At 40.2% G+C, this 19,799-nt stretch overlaps 1 protein-coding gene and 1 pseudogene across 1 annotated transcript in view; both read left to right on the top strand.

The window, feature by feature from the left end:
• Positions 1-19,799, top strand: part of LOC133380727 (contactin-4-like) — a 604,583-nt gene that overhangs the window by 373,074 nt on the left and 211,710 nt on the right. The window contains exon 6 of the mRNA XM_061618571.1: positions 19,059-19,262. Within this exon, the coding sequence (XP_061474555.1) occupies positions 19,059-19,262 (204 nt within the window). The remainder of the gene's footprint in view (positions 1-19,058; positions 19,263-19,799) is intronic.
• On the top strand, positions 10,780-10,898 carry LOC133382546 (5S ribosomal RNA; annotated as a pseudogene).

Raw genomic sequence — 19,799 nt, 5'->3', positions numbered from 1 at the left:
CAATCCTCTTTTTTTAAATACCCTAACAAAATGGATTGTAGTGTAAAGAAATAAAAGTGAAGAATAACAGCACTTGAGAGAGGAAAAGTAAGTGGGTGCTATGGAAGTCACCTAAAATGCATACAGTATATACTTTTGCGGGTAGATAATGCAACCCCTCGCTGGATTGTCACCTTGTAGTGGTGAGTGGGCTTGCGTGTTCTAATGAACCCTGTGAACGATGGCGTCGGGAGTCATGTACTCCCAGCAGGGTCACCCATGGCAGTAAGGTCAAGGGAGAGGAACCAGACAAAGAACGATCCAAGAAAGTCCTCAACAGCAGAACGGGTGGAGGATAACAATGTGTACGTTACAGCTGCTGTGAAGGCGGATGAAGGCTGCAGCAGATAAAAGACTTCCAATCGTCATGGTATCCAATGCCAATGGATCAAAGCCTTTTTCTGTCAAGATTGTGTGTTGATCGTTGTGCACCGATCTCCTCACATAAAACAAACTCACGCACAGGCATCTTCCAAGCAAACCAAACCAAACCAAACCAAAAGTCCCATGGCGATCGGCGAATGGCAACAGGGGCAGGACTGTGAAATCCGAAAGCCCCTAGTCATGGACCGGCACATCAGCGGTGGATACAGACTCAGTCATCCTGGCTCAAGGACCGAGGCAGTTGAGTAGTTCGGTAGCTATATCCATGACTGAGCTGTCCAATTCAGGATCCACTCTGCTCACCCCGTATGGGGAGGGGGCTAGAAAAGGTGCCCTAAACATAGTCTACCTCATCTCTCTCCCTGACTGGATTACCGCATCCAGTGGGGTCACCACTTAGCGGTTGCAAATATATGGACATTGCTGGACAATACAGATAGTGAACGTCTTGAATGCAGGACTGCCATCATCGCAAGGGAGTTGAGACGTTTTAATATTGACAGAGCAGCACTCCAAGAAACTCAAAGAGCAGGAGAAGGACAACTGAAGGAAGAAAAAGGAGGTCATACCTTCTTCTGGAAAGGACTGCCTGAACAAGAATGATGAATATATGGAGTAGGCTTTGCTATTAACAATAATCTTATGAAGCTCTTGTCAGAAGTTCCTATTGGCATTAATGAGTGACTCTCAATTCTCCAGTTAAAACTTGCCAAAAACCAGCAGGCAATTATTCTAAGTGCTTATGCACCAACATTTGACAAGACTGAGATGCTGCTAGTGGGTGGTTCTTCTGACCAGATGGTGGATGTCCAACCTGTCCTGGATGGGGTTGCACTCCCCCTGAAGGAGCAGGTTCGTAGCTTGGAGGTTCTCCTAGAATCATCTCTGTCACTTGAGGCTCAGGCAGCCTCGGTGGCACGGAGTGCCTTCTACCAACTTCGGTTGATGGCCCAACTATGTCCCTATCTGGACAGGGATAACCTGGCTTCAGTTGTCCATGCTCTGGTAACCTCTAAATTAGATTACTGCAATGCACTCTACGTGGGGCTGCCTTTGAAGACGGTTCAGAAACTGCAGCTTGTGCAAAATGCAGTGGACAGATTGGTAACAGGGACCAGATGGTCCGAACAAATAAAACCGATTCTGGCCCGCTTGCACTGGCTGCCTTTATGTTTCCAAGCTCGATTCAAGATGCTGGTATTGACCTATAAAGCTTTACACGGCTTGGGACCACAATACCTGATGGAACGCCTCTCACGATACGAACCCACCTGTACACTATGTTCAAGATCAAAGGCCCTCGTCTGGGTCCTACTCCGAGGGAAGCTGGAAGTCTGGCAACAAGGGAGAGGGCCTTCTCAGTGGTGGCCCCCATATTATGAAATGACATTTGTGATGAGGTGCGCCTGGTGCCAACACTGTTATCTTTTCAGTGCCAGGTCAAGACTTTCCTCTTCTCCCGGCATTTTAGCATGTGTTCTATATTGTTTTAAATTTTTTAATTGTGTTTTAAATTGTTTTTTAAAAGATGTATTTTAAATTGTATTTGTTTTTAGTTATTGTAAACCGCCCAGAGAGCTTTGGCTATGGGGCAGTATACAAGTTTAATAAATAAATAAATAAATAAAATGAAGACATCAAGGAAAGTTTTTTTAAGCGGCTGGACACCATTTTATCAGAGATACCTAAGGAGGATAACATTATCCTCTTGGGTGATTTCAATCCAAGAGCTGGGCGTGATTTCGATTTATGGCCAGAAACCATTGGGAAAGGAGTTGGCAATAGCAACCTGAATGGCATTCTACTTCTGACTAAATATGCAGAACATAATCTTGTTATTACAAACACACTCTTTCATCAGAAAAATAAATTTAAAACATCATGGAAGCACCCTCGGTCAAAACACTGGCATCTCCTGGATTATGTAATTGTCCATGCCAGAGATCATTGTGATTTACTCTTCGCTAGGGCCATGATGAGTGCTGATGACTGCTGGACAAGATCACCGATTAATTTGATCCACTATGGCTATTAATATTGTTCCTCAATGTAGGCTCCAAGGAAGAAAACCAAGGCATAAAATGAACATCCATGTCCTTCAAGATCCTATTAAGCGAGCCTGCTTTCAAACAACTCTCAAGAAACATCTACCTATGGAACTCCCTGAAAATGTCGAGGAACACTGGATTAAACTGAAGACATCCATTATTGCAGCATGTGCACGAACTATTGGATACCAAAGTAAGAAACATCAGGATTGGTTTGATGAGAATGATAGTGAGATTGAACATATCATTGACAAGAAAAGGAAAGCCTTCCAGATATGGCAGAAAGACACTAACTGTGCTGCTAAGAAAAAAATCTATAACAGTGCAAAGGCTGAGGTCCAAAGAAGAACTAGAGAACTTAAGAACACCTCGTGGATAAAGAAAGATCAAGAAATCCAGCACTTTGCAGACGCTTACGATGCATGGGGCTTTTTTAATGTCACAAAGGTCATCTATCGACCAACAAATTATGGTACAAATCCCTTACGTTCAATGGATGGTAGCAAACTTCTTAAGGGTAAAGAGTCTATTGCACTGTGCTGGAAAGAGCATTACCATGACCTCCTTAATCATAACTCTATTGTGGCTGATGAGGTCTTCTCATAAATTCCACAACAACAAACTAGAGACAAGCTTGCACTATCCCCTAATTTGGATGAAGTCAGTAAGCCATCATAGGCCTTCCCAGGAGGATTGCTCCGCCTGTGACTGCCTCTGAGACGAGCTCCCATCTCAGAGGAAGCTTTTTCAGTTTTAAAACCAGTCAGAAGAATTTTTTGACTGGTAAAAACTTTCTCCCAGGCAAGGGAGAAACGAAGAGATCACCCACAGAAGCTTCGTTGTGTTTGTTGGGGACTGGAATTCATCAGGATCGCCTATGAACGAAGGTGTAGCCAGCAGCGTCTGACGGAGTCAGGGAATTCAAGCAAGCTCAAACTGACTAAGCGAGATGGAATGATCACTGGAATGATTTGATGGAACCTGAGATAGAGAAAGTTTATAGAATTAATTCCAGATATGTGACAATGGAAAAACTCTCAAGAGATGTGCTAGTGCACCCCGTAAAAAAGAACAGAGATATGACTTTACAACAATATTTCAGTAACACAGTCAGAATTGATGGCAAGAAAATGTTTGTGATGAAGGAAATTCCTATTAGACTCTTAATATATGACTATGACAGCAGAATTATGTGTGCAAGGATGGACGATGGAAGATGGAACTAACATTGATAATGGAAGAATAGCTGTTGAAACTACTGGATTTATTAGACTTGAATAGATGGATTAATTGACATGTCTACTTGGAGAAAAATCGATAGAAATATTTCTCAAGAACTGGAAACCTCTCTTTGACTTTTTGTGGAAAGAATAAAATGATATGATGTTAATGAGATATAATGATTAACCAAGATAACCACTGGAGGAAAGTGATTTTGTAATATATTAAGGGACAGATTTGTTATATACTATAGACCTATAGCTGATTTAAGACAAATCGGAAGTCAATATTTTTATTGTATTAGTTATTAATTTGTTCTTTTTTTGTTTTTGTTTTGTTTTGTTTTAGAAATCTGAATAAAAAATTTATATCAAAAAAAAAAAACACACAGGGCAATGTAGCCCACAGCCATTCTGTCTCAAATTCTCATTTTGCAGAAAAGTAATAGCAGTAAGCAGTGAAATGCTCATTTATGTATGTGAGATCTTGTGGAGAAATGTCTCAGTATCAATATATTTGGTAGCTTATTCATTTTAAATACTCAGCCAACTTCTCAAAGGCTGAGCCTAAGGAAATAAAGATTTGGTGGCTTTAGCTCAAAAAAAAAAAAAAGTAAGCCATCAATCAAATGAAGAACAACGAAGCTAGTGGACCTGATAAAATTCCTGCTGAAGTCTTTAAAGAAGGTGGGCCTGAACTTACACAACAACTTCATAAGCTCATCGAAAAAATCTGGATGAGGGAGGAGATCCCGGAAGACTTTAGGGATGCCATAATTATCACCCTTTTTAAGAAGGGTGATAAAACAGATTGCTGGAACTATCGAGGTATCTCTCTTCTTGCTACCACAGGTAAAATCCTTTCAACGATCCTCGCAAATCGCCTCCTGCTGATCTCAGAGGATGTCCTCCCCGAATCTCAAAATGGTTTCTGCCCTTCCAGGGGGACAGTGGACACGATCTTCACTGCACGACAGCTTCAAGAAAAATGCTGGGAGCAGAATCAACCTTTATATATGGCATTTATTAATCTGACTAAGGCTTTTGACACTGTGAATCAAACCGCTCTCTGGACCATCCTTCTGAAAACTGCATGCCCTGATAAATTTGTGAATATTTTGTGACTCCTTCATGACAACATGACAGCAACAATTTTGGACAACAATGGCTTTCAGAGCAATCCATTCAGAGTCAGATCAGGCATAAAACAGGGGTGTGACATTGATCCTACCTTACTTGCTATCTTCATTGCTATGTTTCTACACCTTATTGAGGGGAAACTTCCTACTGGTGTAGAAATAATATATTGAACAGATGGAAAGCTTTTTAATCTCAGTAGGCTGAAAGCTAAAAGTAAGGTAATGTCAACCTCTGTCGTAGAACTTCAATATGCCGATGATAGTCTCTGCACATTCAAAGATCTTCAAACTATCCCAAATGTCTTCGCAGAAGCATATGGCAAGCTTGGGCTCTTGCTTAATATTAAAAAAACCAAAGTGCTTCATCAACAGGTGTGAACTAGTCCCTCTGTAGCACCATCAATCCAGCTTAATGGTGTGACATTGGAGAACGTTTATCACTTTCCCTATCTCAGCAGCCATCTCTCTGTAAAAGCTGACATCGATGCTGGAATTCAACATCGTCTGAGCTCTGCGAGTGCCACATTCTCCCAAATGAAGCATAGAGTGTTTGAGGATCCAGATATCCACAGGGAGACCAAAATGCTTATTTATAAAGCCATTGTACTACCGACCTTATTTGTGCTCTGTAGAACTACATTGCTCTCTCATCCATGGTGTATATCAACTTCCATTCTAATATAAGAAAGGAACATTCTACTTTAATTTGTCTTTGTCTTAATTTTGTTTATATATTTTTATACTGTATTGTTTTCATGTTTATTTGTGTTTTAACCTGTTTTTATCTTTTGTACACCGCCCTGAGAGCTTGTTGCTATAGGGCGGTTTAAAAATGTAATTAAAATAAAATTAATTAATAAATAAAATTCATATCTTACAACGTCAGCATTATTTCCCATACCCTCTAGTTCAATAGTATACCTCCATTTGGAGCTGCTACCAGAATTCTTTTCTGTTGTCAAACTGGGCCAAGACCTTATTTTCCCTCTGTATTTAGGAACAACCCCCCCCAGAAACTGTTAGAATGTATAACATATATCTGTCAAAACCCCATCTCCTCTCCAAGTACTGTGAAGCTGAGATGGTTTAGAGGTCTGAATAAGCAGGATTTAGCAGAGTAACAGAGCAATCCAAATAGTGGGAAGCCAGCAGAGGAGGAGCTGGCAGAAAGCTCAGTGGCATCCACTTCCTGCTCGGGAGCCACTGGCCCAGTTGAGTGCCAGCTCTGTTGGGAGCTGCACGCACAAGTAGGAAGAAAGAAGCCAGCTCCCATGAATTGCCCCCCCCAGGGAGTAAGCACTCCCTGTAGACATCCGTTACATTTTTTTTACTGTGCTGGCCTTTTGGCCAGTGTAGATTCTGGGTAGATTGCGACCTGAGAGAAAGCTCCGAATGCTAGAACAATCTCATGTAAGTCCTCCACCTGCGGTTCTGCCCCTACAATGGCCCCAGAATGCACTGCTTTCAGGGCTTCAGCCGGCTTCCACTGGCTCTCCATCCAGTGGGCTAACTGTTTTGAGCTGCAGTAGAGGGCTGCAGCACCAAGAGCCTGCTAGCACAGCCAGGGTGCCACGGCATCCAATTCCCCCCCCCGCCCAGCAGAAAGGTAAGTTGGATTGCACCCTTAGTGAAAGAGAGGTTGATATTTTAAAATAAACACGTCAGCTTATCCCCAAGTGAGAGGTGTGTGCTGAGGCTTGGGCTGCGTACATACCATACTTTTAAAGCACATGCAAAGCATATCCCCAACCCAACCCAAGAATTCTGGAAACTGTATTTCCCCCTGCACAGAGCTATCATTCCCAGCATCCTTAACAAACTATACTTCCCAAGATTCTTGGAGGCAGGGGAAATGTACTGTAATAGTATGGTGTGTATACACCTTTGATTTTGTCATCATAATGGCTGTGGAATAAGAGAGAATCCCATGAGAGGCAGTTCAGTGAAACGGAGTCCTCCTGTTGCTGAAGGTCCAAAGTATTGCTTTGCCTACTGTAGTGGGTTCTCCTACCAGTTGTGCTACCAATGGCTTCCTTGTTGCAGCTACAGAAAGCTCTGCTGCCATTGCTCAGACAGTGGTACGGGCAAGTTGTAGTGAATTGGGGGAGATCTTGGATCCACAAGATACAAAACCCTCTTTGCCCCTGATACACTCCCAACAAGGAAGAAAGATTACATCCATCCTGGAGCTTAGTTATTTCACCCCTTATTAAAACCAATAGGAGGTGAAAAACTAACAATTATGTACCAAAAAAAAGGCAATAGGAAGCTGCCTTCCACCTTTGGGCCCAGCTCAAATCTGACACAGCCTAGGAAGTGATGTTTTCTAAGCCATAGACTTTCAAACTGCCCCCCCCCTGCCACCGGCGGACGTCCATAGGATTGTTCTGCCCGAACAAAATGTATCTTGTCAATACCTATTATTCCAGAAGAGCACAAACTTCTTCCAAAGTTTTTAAAACAGAAATAGTGGCTTTGTTCTGGTCGTCATGTGCCTTCGAAATGGCAGCCAGTTTCAAAATCTTCAACATAATCATGATATGCTAGAGGTTCCTACACCATTTGTCAAATTATGCCAGTTTTCCGCTTTTCGAGTATTTAGTTACCAACGTGGCTGATCTAACTAGAACTAGGGCCTTCTCAGTAGTGGCCCCCGAATTATGGAACGACCTCCCTGACGAGATACGCCTGGCGCCTTCTTTGTTATCTTTTCGGCGCCAGGTAAAGACCTACCTCTTTGCCCAGGCTTTTTAAATTTAAATTTTAAATTTCAAATGTTAATTTTAATTTTTTTTTGGTTGCAATCTTGTTTTCACATATGTTTTATAGTACATTTTATTTATACTCACTTGTATTTTAACCTGTTTTTATTGTTGTACACCGCCCTGAGAGCTTATTGCTAAAGGGTGGTATAAAAGCACAATTAATAAATAATAAATAAATAAACTCTTAAATTATTCACCCAACAATTTTTTAAAAAACTAAGATTGTCAAAATCCACTGTTACCCATGGAATCGTACTCAAAGAGTGCTTATCAGTGGTTCGTTCTCAGACCAGGGGGAGGTAACGAATAGGGTACCGCAGGGCTCAGTCTGGGCCCAGTGCTCTTCAACATTTTTAGTAATGACTTGGATGAGGAAGTGCAGGGAATGCTTATCAAATTTGCAAATGATACAAAATTGGGAGGGATAACCAATACCTTGGAAGGCAGAAACAAAATTCAAACAGATGTTGATAGGCTGGAGCAGTGGGCTGAAAACAACAGAATGAAATTTAACAGTCATAAGTGCAAGGTTCTACACCTAGGAAACAGAAACCAAATGCACAATTATAAGATGGGGGATACTTGGCTCAGCAATACTATATGCAAGAAGGACCTTGGGATTGTTGTTGATCACAAGCTGAATATAAGCCAGCAGTGTGATGTGGCTGCAAAAATAGCAAATGCTATTTTAGGCTGCATTAACAGAGTATAGTTTCCAAATCGCACGAAGTACTAGTTCCCCTCTATTCAGCACTGGTTAGGTCTCTTATCTTGAGCTGTGCGTCCAGTTCTGGACACTGCACTTTGCCTGCATATAGATCATTTCAATTAAATTTTAAAATGGAAATAAGATACAAAGTTTACTGGGTGACCATGGGCTACTCACCATCTCTCAGCCTAATCTGCCCCTCAGGGTAAAAACACCAGAGGGGGACCATGACCACCACAAGGTGCAATCCTATGCATGTTTACAGAGAAGCAAGTCCCAATGTATTTAATGGGGCTTACTTAGACAGGGAAGCATGCACAGGACTGCCACTCAATGATAATGAACTTCACTCACCCAATCCAAAATTCAGAATCATGCCACGTTAAGCTGTTTTGCAACTGTTTTACACTTGTTTTATGGTTATTGGGTTTTACATGGCTTTATTTCTTGTTGTGAGCTGCCTTGGTTTCCAACCCTACCTCACAGGGTTGTTGGAAAGACTGCACACACACACACACACACACACACACACACACACACACACACACTGGAGATGTAAAAATACATGCACCCCATATAACAGTTTGTTGTTAAAACCAGTTGGCCATTGCAGAACTTTTTTTTTAAAAAAAAATAAGTATTAGTTTCCTGCCAAATAAAAGCAGTGACACCTAAGTAAGCCCTGCCTAACTGCTTAAAACAAAAGGATCAGAGGGGGAGAGAAGGATTTACAACACAATCCTTTTTTATGTTCACTCAAAAGTCCCACTGATTTTCAGAACAATCCTAACCATGTCTACTCATAAGTAAGTCCTACTGAATTCAATGGGGTTAGCTCCCAGGTATGTGGCATTAGCATTGCAGCTTTACTCCCAGAAAAGCTTCGTATTGAAAAGGTTTCAAAACAGGTTATGAATAAGACAAATAAATTGCCCTGTTCCAGTTAAATTTAAACTTGTTTGATTCCTTAATTAGAAAAATATAATGCTGCATCATGTACACTTTTTAAAACTTCTGTTCAAAAATTATTTGGAAGATAAAATATATATATGCCATTTTTGCACGTAATTCAGAAAATCCTGCATGTGCACTTTTATGCCTACCAAGATCCTGCTATGATGGCTGTTGTAGTGCAATCCTGTGCGTGTTTACTCAGAAGCAAGTCCCAATCCTGTACAGAGAAAGTACTCTTTATGCAGAGCTTGGAAAAGTTACTTTTTTGAACTACAGCTCCCATCAGCCCAATCCAGTGGCCATGCTGGCTGGGGCTGATGGGAGTTGTAGTTCAAAAAAGTAACCTTTCCAAGCTCTGTCTTTATGGTGCTGAAACCTATATATTTACTGAATTCCTGATGTGAGACAAGCAGGAAAAGAAAACTGTTAGTTTAGCTATTGCCTTGGGTCAACAAATTTTGTCAATCACAACTCTGACTTCACTTATTGGCTAAAAACCTGAAAGGACAGGGATTAGAGCAGCCGGTAATAACAGAAGTTGCAGGAGAGGGGACCCGCCTGACATTTTGGGTTATATCTTTTGAACCAGACCACCTAGAAACATTTTTTAATGAAAGCTAAGAGTCCAGAGATTAAGGTGAGTCATCTGGAGACCTGGAGAGGACCCCCAAAAACTAGAGTCTCCAGGCAACAACCAGACACCTGGCAACCCTAGTTATGTCTCTTTATTTCATGGTTGTGGTTGCAATAGATGTTATAAGAAACAGGCTGGTTGTTTATGTATTCCGCTATGGTGTATGTGCAGCTTGAAGCTGTAACAATATGTACTCCTTTATGCAAAAGGAGATTGGGGAAGCCCACATATGGTTGGGTGGTGGGGCTCAAACTTCTCTATGTGGTTCTTAGAATAAATCTGTAAGGGGTTACTTTTCTATTTGCAATACATTGTTATTCATATCTTATTCTAATAAAATATTACAACAGTGTTGGATCTTGTAAGAGCTGACATTGCACAACAAATTTCTTTTCTGCTATAGACAAAGAGAGAGATAATATAGTCTCAACATAATCAGACGTTATTCAAGACTGGCAATTGGTAGGTACAGAATAGGGTTAATTGATTAATTTTATGTGTATGCTTTTGCTATGCTTCATCTTACATTTGGTATTTTATAAAACTAAAACTTCTCTCTTTAAATGGCATCACTTTTTTGTACTTGTTGAAGGGTAAAATATTAATGGATGATAATCTACAGATTAAAGGTGTTATTAATGAGCTGATTTTTTTTTGCTTCAAGAAACCTTGTAAAACCCAAAATTACATATTGCAATATTTCATTTTTAATAAAAAGTATGAATGCTTCCTTTTTGTTGATGATATTAATTTTTACATTTTCAATCTTCCATTTAGTTTATAATGAATTTAATCATGATGTTTTAATAGCTTTTCATATCCTAACAAATGTGCTTAGTGGCAGTTCCATTTTTATGGAAAATTTATTATTTTACTAGACGTTATAAGCCTACAGCCATGTTACCCTAAACACTCCCCATCTCGTCTGATCTCGAAAGCTAAGCAGGGTCAGGCCTGGTTAGTACTTGAATGGAAGACCGCCTAGGAATACCAGGTGCCATAGGCTTAGAGCAGCCTTTCCCAACCAGTGTGCCTCCAGATGTTGTTGGACCACAGTTCCCATCTTTCCTGGCCATTGGCAATGCTGGCTGAGGCTGATGGGAGTTGTGGTCCAACAGCATCTGGAGACACACTGGTTGGGAAAGGCTGGCTTAGAGGGAGGCAATGGTAAACCACCTCTGAATATCTCTTAACATGAAAACTATGAATATATCCAAAAGATTCATAGGGTCATCATAAGTCGTAATCAGCTTGAAGGCATATAGCAACAAGATGTTAAAAGATGCTGTTAGTTCCACAGGGGAAAAAAGTACATGTGTGTACACTACTTTTCTTAAGAAAAAACAGTAAAGGAATATATGAGACTCAGAGGTCTCCAAGAACATTACTTTAACAAATCATCTATTTAAAATAATATCTTAGGTTAAACATTTCCTTCTCAGTTTGTTGCATGCCACAAGTGATATCTATTGCTTCAAAATTCAATTTTACTTTCTTTAAAATGAAACCTTCAACTTATGCAGAAATATGCCACAGTATTGTTTTGGGAGTATATTCAGAGAGCACCTACATTCAAATGAATGCAGATTCTCATCTTTTAATTAACAAAAATGATGAAATCTAAATTCCTCCAACCAACCAAAGCTATACATGTCCTTTGTATCATGCTTGGGTATAAGATTTATAAAAAGGAATGGATGTCCTGAGAGATATATGGAAGAAGATAGACTCAAAGGGAAGAAACAAAGACAGATGATAAATCTTTATTTAAGAATATCAGTGCATACACACACACGTCTGTGTGCGTGTGCATGTGCATTGTGTGTGTGTCCCTGTATGTAAATGAAATCTGGATGAATTTCCTTCCCCTGGAGAATCAAGGGTTCTCATTGCGAGGAACCTCAGATGAAATGTGGCTGTCAGGTTGAATGAGATTCGTTACCCCTGCCTTAATGGTTACTTAAAGGTCCACTTAAACCTATGAACCTGCCAAAGCATTGTGATTAACTGCAAAGGCCCTTCTCCTGTACCTGCCAGGAAGGGAAGGTTACGTTGGCAGACACAAGAGAGGAGGTTTTTTTCAATGGTGGCCCCACAACTGTGGAACTCCTTCCCTTGGGAAATATTATTCCCCCCTCTTTTTATGGTTTAGGCAGACCCTACATGATTTATTTCATTTTGCTTTTAATTGAGGGTATAATTTTGCTTAGTGTCCAATGTTACCGAACAAAGAGCACAAGGTAGTGTATATAATAACATAAAAAGAGCCTGTTAGATCAGGCCGTTGGCCTATCTAGTTCAGCTTCCTTTTCTCACAGTGGCCAACCAGATGCCCATGGGAAGCCCACAGGCAGAACCTGAGTGCAACAGCACTCTCCCCTCCTGCAGTTTCCAGCAACTGGTATCAGAAACATGCTGCCTCTGAGCATGGTCAACATAACTAGCAGCCACTGAAAGCCTTTTCCTCAATGTCTAATCCTTTTTTAAAGCCATTCCAGTTGGTGGCCATAACTGCCTCCTGTCAGAGTGAATTCCATAGTTTACCGATGCACTGCATGAAGAAGTATTTTCTTTTGTTTGTTCTGAATCTTCCAACGTTCATATTCATTGAATCTCCATGAGTTCTAGTGTTATGAGAGAGGGAGAAAATTTTTCCTCTATCTACTTTCTCCATGCCATGAATAATTTTATACACTTTTATCATATCACCTCTTACTCGCCTTTACTCTAAACTAAAAATAGTTCTGTTTTCCCCAGTTTTCTCTTGCCAACATAAATCACTTGATTATTCATAATTAGTGAAGTTTCTAAGCAGTGTACATAACAATTATAAAAAGCATACAATAGATAAAGTCAATCAAAATTAGTCATAAATACCAGAAAACCTCCTTAAAATGTCTCCTGAAAAATAAAAGTCTTTATTGGGTGCCTGTCTGATCACAACTGGGAAAGACTTCTACAGAATCAGGCCCACAATGCATATGAGCCATGGGGGACCACTAGCAGACACTCCCCCAAAGATCTCGGGGACCAGGTAGGGATATAAGGGAACAGACAGTCCTTAAGGTATCCTGGACCCAAGTTATTAAGAGTCTTGTAAATTAAAAGAAGAATTCTGAACATATGGGCAGCCAGTGAAAGCTTTTAAGCACCAGAAATGTGCTGGCGGTGGTCTGTCCCCACCAATAGTGTAGCCACAGCATTTTGCACCAGATGGAGCTTTCCAAGGTTAGCCCCACACAGAATAATCCAATAATCAAGTATTGCGATTATCAATCCATGAATCACTGTGGCCAGGCAATCCCTGCCCAAGAATGCCCACAGTTGGCATGCCACCCATAGCAGGTAAAAGGCACCTATAGCTAGTGAGGCTACCTGAGCCTCAAGAGACAGAGATGGATCCAGGAGCACCCCCAGGCAATGAACTTGTTCTTTAAGAGGGAGAACACCCTGTCCAGAACAGGTAAATGGCCACTCTCCTGGCAGATTAAGCAGGCCTAATGATGGTTGGCCAAGACCACCCAATGAGCTCCATGGCTGAGCAGAGATTTGAGTAGGTTTCTTCAATCTAGGGGCATACCATACTGGTATCCCTTATGATCAGGCATGGGATTGGGTTGGGGGGCCAAATCCAAAAGTTCCCTACTCCCTTGGGTGACTTTTAATAGGTGGGCAGGGCTGTCCACCTGTGAATCACAGGTCATTTGACTTTAAAGGAAGAATCAAGAGCTCACTCTAGGTATGCTCCCAATAATTCCTTTCTTCCTTTGCTGGCACAGCTTGAACCAAGCTGTAATTTGGTGCCTTTTGAATTTGACACCAAATTCAACAGGTGCTGAATTGTACCAGCAGCTTGAAAGAAAGCATAAGGAGTACACTTAAGAGTGTCAGTGTTCTGTGTTGAATGACATTTACTGAAAGTTGATTGAGAGTTGGACATGGTTTGGATCAAGGTATGTTGCAGACCAAATGTGGAGGCCTGGTGGGCCTAATTAGGCTTGTAGAAGGGATGTTCACCACCACTGTTGTAACTGGATGTTCAAGGGATTGAACCAAGTATATTGTGTATAAAAGGGTGTCTGCCAGCAATGAACTGTGGCCCTTCTTCAGGATTAATATAATTTTGCATGTAGAATTTGGATTCTTAAGGCATAGGACTGAAAGGGAGGGTTGATTAAATATAGACTTAAATGTTCAATGGCTAGGGCAAGGGAAGTTTATAGGACAAGGATATGACAACAACGATGTGACTAGCTGAACAAGTGGCACATATAAAAAATAATACATAAATGTTATTTCAGGAATGAAACAGCTAGTTCCAACAAGCACACTTTTTATTTGCTAAAAAACCGACGCCATAAGTTTCTACTAGGCTAAATTCCCAGATTTTTTTCTGGGAGTTTTACAGCACATCTGGTGCTTTCTATTTGAGAAGCCATAAATCGCCTTTCTGCAGTGCATACATCCTCAGCGCTGGCAGACACCTTGTTGTTATAAGTTCTAATAGTGTTTCAGTTGTTCACAAGACTTGCCAAAAGCCATTTCATGCTGTATTTTAAGTGTCTGTTTACTCAGTTGTTACAAATTGCCTATGGGACAGGAGCTGCCTGTCACTTCCAGAGCAATTAGTATGTGAAGTCTTATCAAAAGAAATCCGTCAAGTCTGAACAGACACAAATAGCACATTGGGATCTCTAAGGAAATCAAAATGAGTATTTTGCAGTATATATTTACATGCTGCTGTTACTGCATTGAGTCATATTTTACCATACACATTCATGCATTCCTCTTGATTGAATAATATAAATATTTATCATTTTGGTACCCTGGTCCTATACAGATTATACAGTATCTAGGAAAATATTGCTGGCTTCATATTGTGCTAATTAAAATGTAAACAATCTAGATATGTATATAAAAATAGAAATCAGTAGCATAGGATACTTGGTTGCTTCAGTTTTTTGCTTTTAAATAGTGTGATGTTGTGTTAACTGAGACAAAAGAAAACCATTTATAAAATCTCTATTAGGGCAAGGTAAGTGTGTTGATTTTTATTCATGTTCGTTTACAAATTCCACATCAGATTTTGAATAATTAGTTATAATAGACAGTATTGATGTCCACCCCAATTAGTGCCAATTTTAAAAAGAACACAGTTTACATGAGACATTCACACAACAGTAATCCATGTGGTATGTACACTTATCACTTCCTGTATCAGTCACTATGCACTGAGTCACCATTGCAGCAGAACTTGTGTTATCTTATTGATAAAAACTCTAAAAGAGGAATGTAAATGAGAGATGATAAAAGGCAATGATCTGCAGTGACTCACTATGTTGCATGTGGGTGATGCTCTCAATGTGAACATGTGAATTCACTGTTGAAATAGCTTTCATGCAGCACCTATTCTCCAACAAATATCTTGTGCTCAGCTTAATGTGGTGCCCAAGCAAAACCGTAAATATTTGCATTTCAGAAGCAGAATGTCATACAAAATGTCCTCCAGCATGGGATATATTTCAGTGCAGTTTGTTCCAACTTTGCAAGAGCACATGTGTGAAAAAAGGAACTGCATAGGTGGCACCAGTTGCATGCACCCCACAGAGTAAGCACCCTAATTCCCAGTGGGATGCCAATTCCATGGGTAAAATCCATATGACTAAGTTCTGTTGCTGTATGGGATTGAAATGGAAATGGACTGCCTTCAAGTCGTTTCCGACTTATGGCGACCCTGTGAAAAGGATTTTCATGGTAAGTGGTATTCAGAGGTGGTTTTACCATTGCCTCCCTCTGAGGCTGAGAGGCAGTGACTGGCCCAAGGTCACCCAGTGAGCTTCATGGCTGTGTGGGGATTCGAACCCTGGTCTCCCAGTTCGTAGTCCAACACTCTAACCACTGCACCACATTAAAGTGCCTCCCCAGTGCGACAGGACATGCATGTGAAGGAGGGTGATGAATTCTCTTGTTTTAGAGAAGAGGTTTATGTTGCTTGATTCTTCCTTGTTTTGTGATGGGAAGCATAGGGTCTGTTTTTTAACTGAAAGCTAAAAAAATCCTCTATGCATGCTAACGTAGGAATAGCTGCCTACTGTTGCCTGCATTATAGGGAAACAAGTTAATTGTTTGGCTAGTGTAAATTAAAACAAAAATGAATGCTAATTACTTGCTGAAAAATATAAGCCTGCTGAGAAGTGTTACCTTGTTTACTCTGAGTATCCTCTTGACATCAGCATGAGGTTACTGATAATTAGATGCACATGTGTAAATACAATGATTAGATAGTCCCACATAAACATAATTATAATATCTTCCAAAAATGTCTATGAAGAGGGTCTCTAGCCCTGTGGGGTTTTTGTTATTATAAAAGCCCAACGATCTACATGCCTTAATCTTATGTTGGTAAACAATGGAACATTAGATCATAATGGTCCCACACAAGTCACAATGAAATGAATGGCGGTTGTGCAGCAAATTAGTATGGTGGATTGAGCCCAGTATATTCCTAAATTGCATCACAATAGCTGAGGTCCATTAAAATGATGGCTCATTAGAGAGTATTAAAGTAAAAATACATTTTTTCACTATAATTAGTGTTCCTCCTACAAGAAGCATCATCTTGTTTTTCTCTAATTTCTTTACTATTTCCAGGGTGTTTGGGGTGTTAGTTTTATATTCATACAATGAGGTAATATAGTAAAATATCCTAAGTGCTACACCATCTGCTTGCAAAATTTGTCCCTCTTATTCCTTCTTGGATATTTTCCTTTTTTTTTATTATATATAATTTTTATTCAAATTTTTCCAAAAACAAACAAAACAAAGTCAAAAAAACATAACAATACAACAACAAAAAATGAAAATAAAATAGTTGACTTCCGATTTGTTCTTGGATATTTTCCAAAGATGTTTTATAAATTTGGGAGTATTATCTAATTTGTCATACATAATGCGGTTGATTATGACATCATTTACTATACAGGTTTGTTTTTGCCTTGTCCTCCAGAGTATGCCAAGTCAAATCTGTACAAGAAGCCTTGTTAGTAGAGGGGAAATAAATTTATTTATTTATTTATTTTATTGTACTTGTATACCGCCCCATACCCAAAGCTCTCTGGGCGGTTTACAGTAACTAAAAACATTAAAACAATACAATTTAAAACAGATCTTATAAAAACAATTTAAAACACAATTTAAAAATTTAAACAGTATAAAACACATGCTAAAATGCCTGGGAGAAGAGGAAAGTCTTGACATGGCACCAAAAAAATAACAGTGTTGGCGCCAGGCACACCTCGTCAGTAACATCATTCCATAATTTGGGGGCCACCACTGAGAAGGCCCTCTCCCTTGTTGCCATCCTCCAAGTTTCCCTTGGAGTAGGCACCGGAGGAGTGCCTTTGATCTTGAACGTAGTGTACGGGTGGGCTCGTATCGGGAGAGGCGTTCCATCAGGTATTGTGGTCCCAAGCCATGTAAGGCTTTATAGGTCAAAACCAGCACCTTGAATCGAGCTCAGAAACATACAGGCAGCCAGTGCAAGCGGACCAGAATCGGTTTTATATGTTCAGACCGTCTGGTCCCTGTTACCAATCTGGCTGCTGCCTTTTGCACAAGCTGCAGTTTCCGAACCGAACCATATATAAATAAATATATGCCCTAAAGACTGTTTATTTTTTAATCCAAGAAGATGAGCTGCATAGGACAATCAGTTGGTGATTTTAACCATAGAAAACCAGGTGCATTATCTCTGAAATACGTAAATTTCCAAACAGTCAATAGATGCCTACACAACAAATGTCTGTATACTCAAAACACTTTCCATGTGTGTTTAGGGAAATGGTGGATGTTTTAAATGTTGGCTTTCAAAACTGGATGTGGCCAGTTCAGTTGGTTTCTGTAAGTAATTCTGCACCAGTTATGTGTTCTGGTGCAGAGGAAAGAATGCAGTAGAACCACTGCTTATTATGCTCACACTTTTCCTACAATCATTGTAGCAAGTCTCTGGAGCACCAGGGAGGAAAAAAAGTGGGCAAGGAACTGATTATAGACCTGGAGAAAGAGACTGAGCAGATGCATCTTCTCCCATTCATGAACAGACTACAGAAGTTTGCCCAATCATTATGAGTGGGAATGGGGTGGGGACAGCTTTGCCCCATCCATTTCAGAAGGCATGGGGCTGGTAGGACCTCAGCCATATCACAAATAGCTGACTTGGCTGACTGTTGGAGTGGGAGGAGCAAAGAATTGTAAATCAGCTACTCTTCTATCCAAGAGCTTTTAATTCAGTATGAGGCATAATCACAACTGGTCTCTGGCAATGCGTCCAACTTGTTTTCTTCATTCAGATGCTTGGAAATTTAGTGAACTCAATTTGTACAGGTTTGCACTATCCAGGTGGATGGTAACTCAGAAGCCTGAACATCTTTGAGAACAGTTGCAGTGTGTGTGTGTGTGTGTGTGTGTGTGTGTGTGTGTGTGTGTGTGTGTGTGTGTGTGTGTGTGTGTGTGTGTGTGTGTGTGTGTGTGTGTGTTGAACCTTAAGTCTTGGTTTCAGTTTTCATTTTTATGAAGAAACAGAAGCTTTTCTCCCTCCCTCATAATAATAGAACTTGGGGCCATCCAGTGAACCTGAATGTGGGAAGATTCAGGAGAGAAAGTATTTCTTTTCACAGCACATTGTTAAACTATGGAATTTGCTTCTACAAGATATAATGATGACCACCTCCTATCACAGCTTTAAAAGGAGATCATACAAATTTCTGAAGGATATTTGTGACTGCCAGCTGCTGAATACCAGTTGCTGGGAAGCACCTGGGGACAGAGGTCTTGCATTCAGTCTCTGCTTGCAAGCTTCCTATAGGCATCTGGTTGGTCACTGAGACCAGGATGCTAGACTATATTTGTTTGATCTGGCAATGCTCTTATATTCTTAAATGTCTTGTTTCTCCCTGCTTAAACATTTAACCTTTTCAAGCATCTAAACTGATATGATTTGGAAAAGCTCAAAGTTGATTCACATTATCTTGGGCCGCTTGGCAACTACTTCAAATGACTATGTGTTTCCAAATGTCAGCCAGAGGTTTGCAGCTACTTTCGCATGCACAATTATAGTTTTACAATATTTGTAACAATGATATTAAAAATCTTTTATTATTATTCTCAGAACTGATTTATGCCTGGATCTTCAATGAATATCCATCTTTTGTGCATCAGGAGGATCGCCGTTTTGTTTCTCAAGAGACTGGAAATTTGTACATAGCAAAAGTGGAGAAATCTGATGTGGGGAATTACACATGTGTTGTGACAAACACTGTAACCAACAACAGAGTCCTGGGACCCCCTACACCTTTAATCCTGAGAAATGATGGTAAGATTTCCTGTTGTTCTGTGTAGAGTTGGCTTCCATGTAGGAAAAGGGAAATGGAGGTAATTATAAAAGCTGGTCTTTCCAAACTCAACTATAATATAGTTATATGCTATAAAGAGTCAATGGGGTGTAGTGATCAGAATTTTGTCCATGGAATGGCAGAGCTGAGTTCAAATCCTCACTCACCATGAAACTCAATGAGTAATATGGATCAGTCATGCTTTATGATGATAATGCCTTGCATTTATATAGCATGTCAGACTACCCAGAGAACTTCACTTACATCATCTCATTATTCAAAAATATGTGTATTATGGGACTGCACACATGGTACTTTGAATGTGAAGCCTCATATATAGATATGCAAGCAAATTAAAGAGATCCTCAGCAAAACTGTGCAAAGCCCTTTTCTGTTTCTGTCATTGTTCTCTTATTTGTCCTCCTCTCTTTCCTTATATTTGACCTCTTCTGCAAAGTGCAGGTCTAGCCTCCAGCCACCTTTCCAAAGTCCCTGTATCCACAATGAAATATTTTGTG

This window comes from Rhineura floridana, chromosome 3 (assembly GCF_030035675.1).
Source record: "Rhineura floridana isolate rRhiFlo1 chromosome 3, rRhiFlo1.hap2, whole genome shotgun sequence".
Taxonomy (NCBI): Eukaryota; Metazoa; Chordata; class Lepidosauria; order Squamata; family Rhineuridae; genus Rhineura; species Rhineura floridana.
The sequence above is the reverse complement of the archived record's forward strand: the minus strand, read 5'-3'. Positions and strand labels throughout refer to the sequence as shown.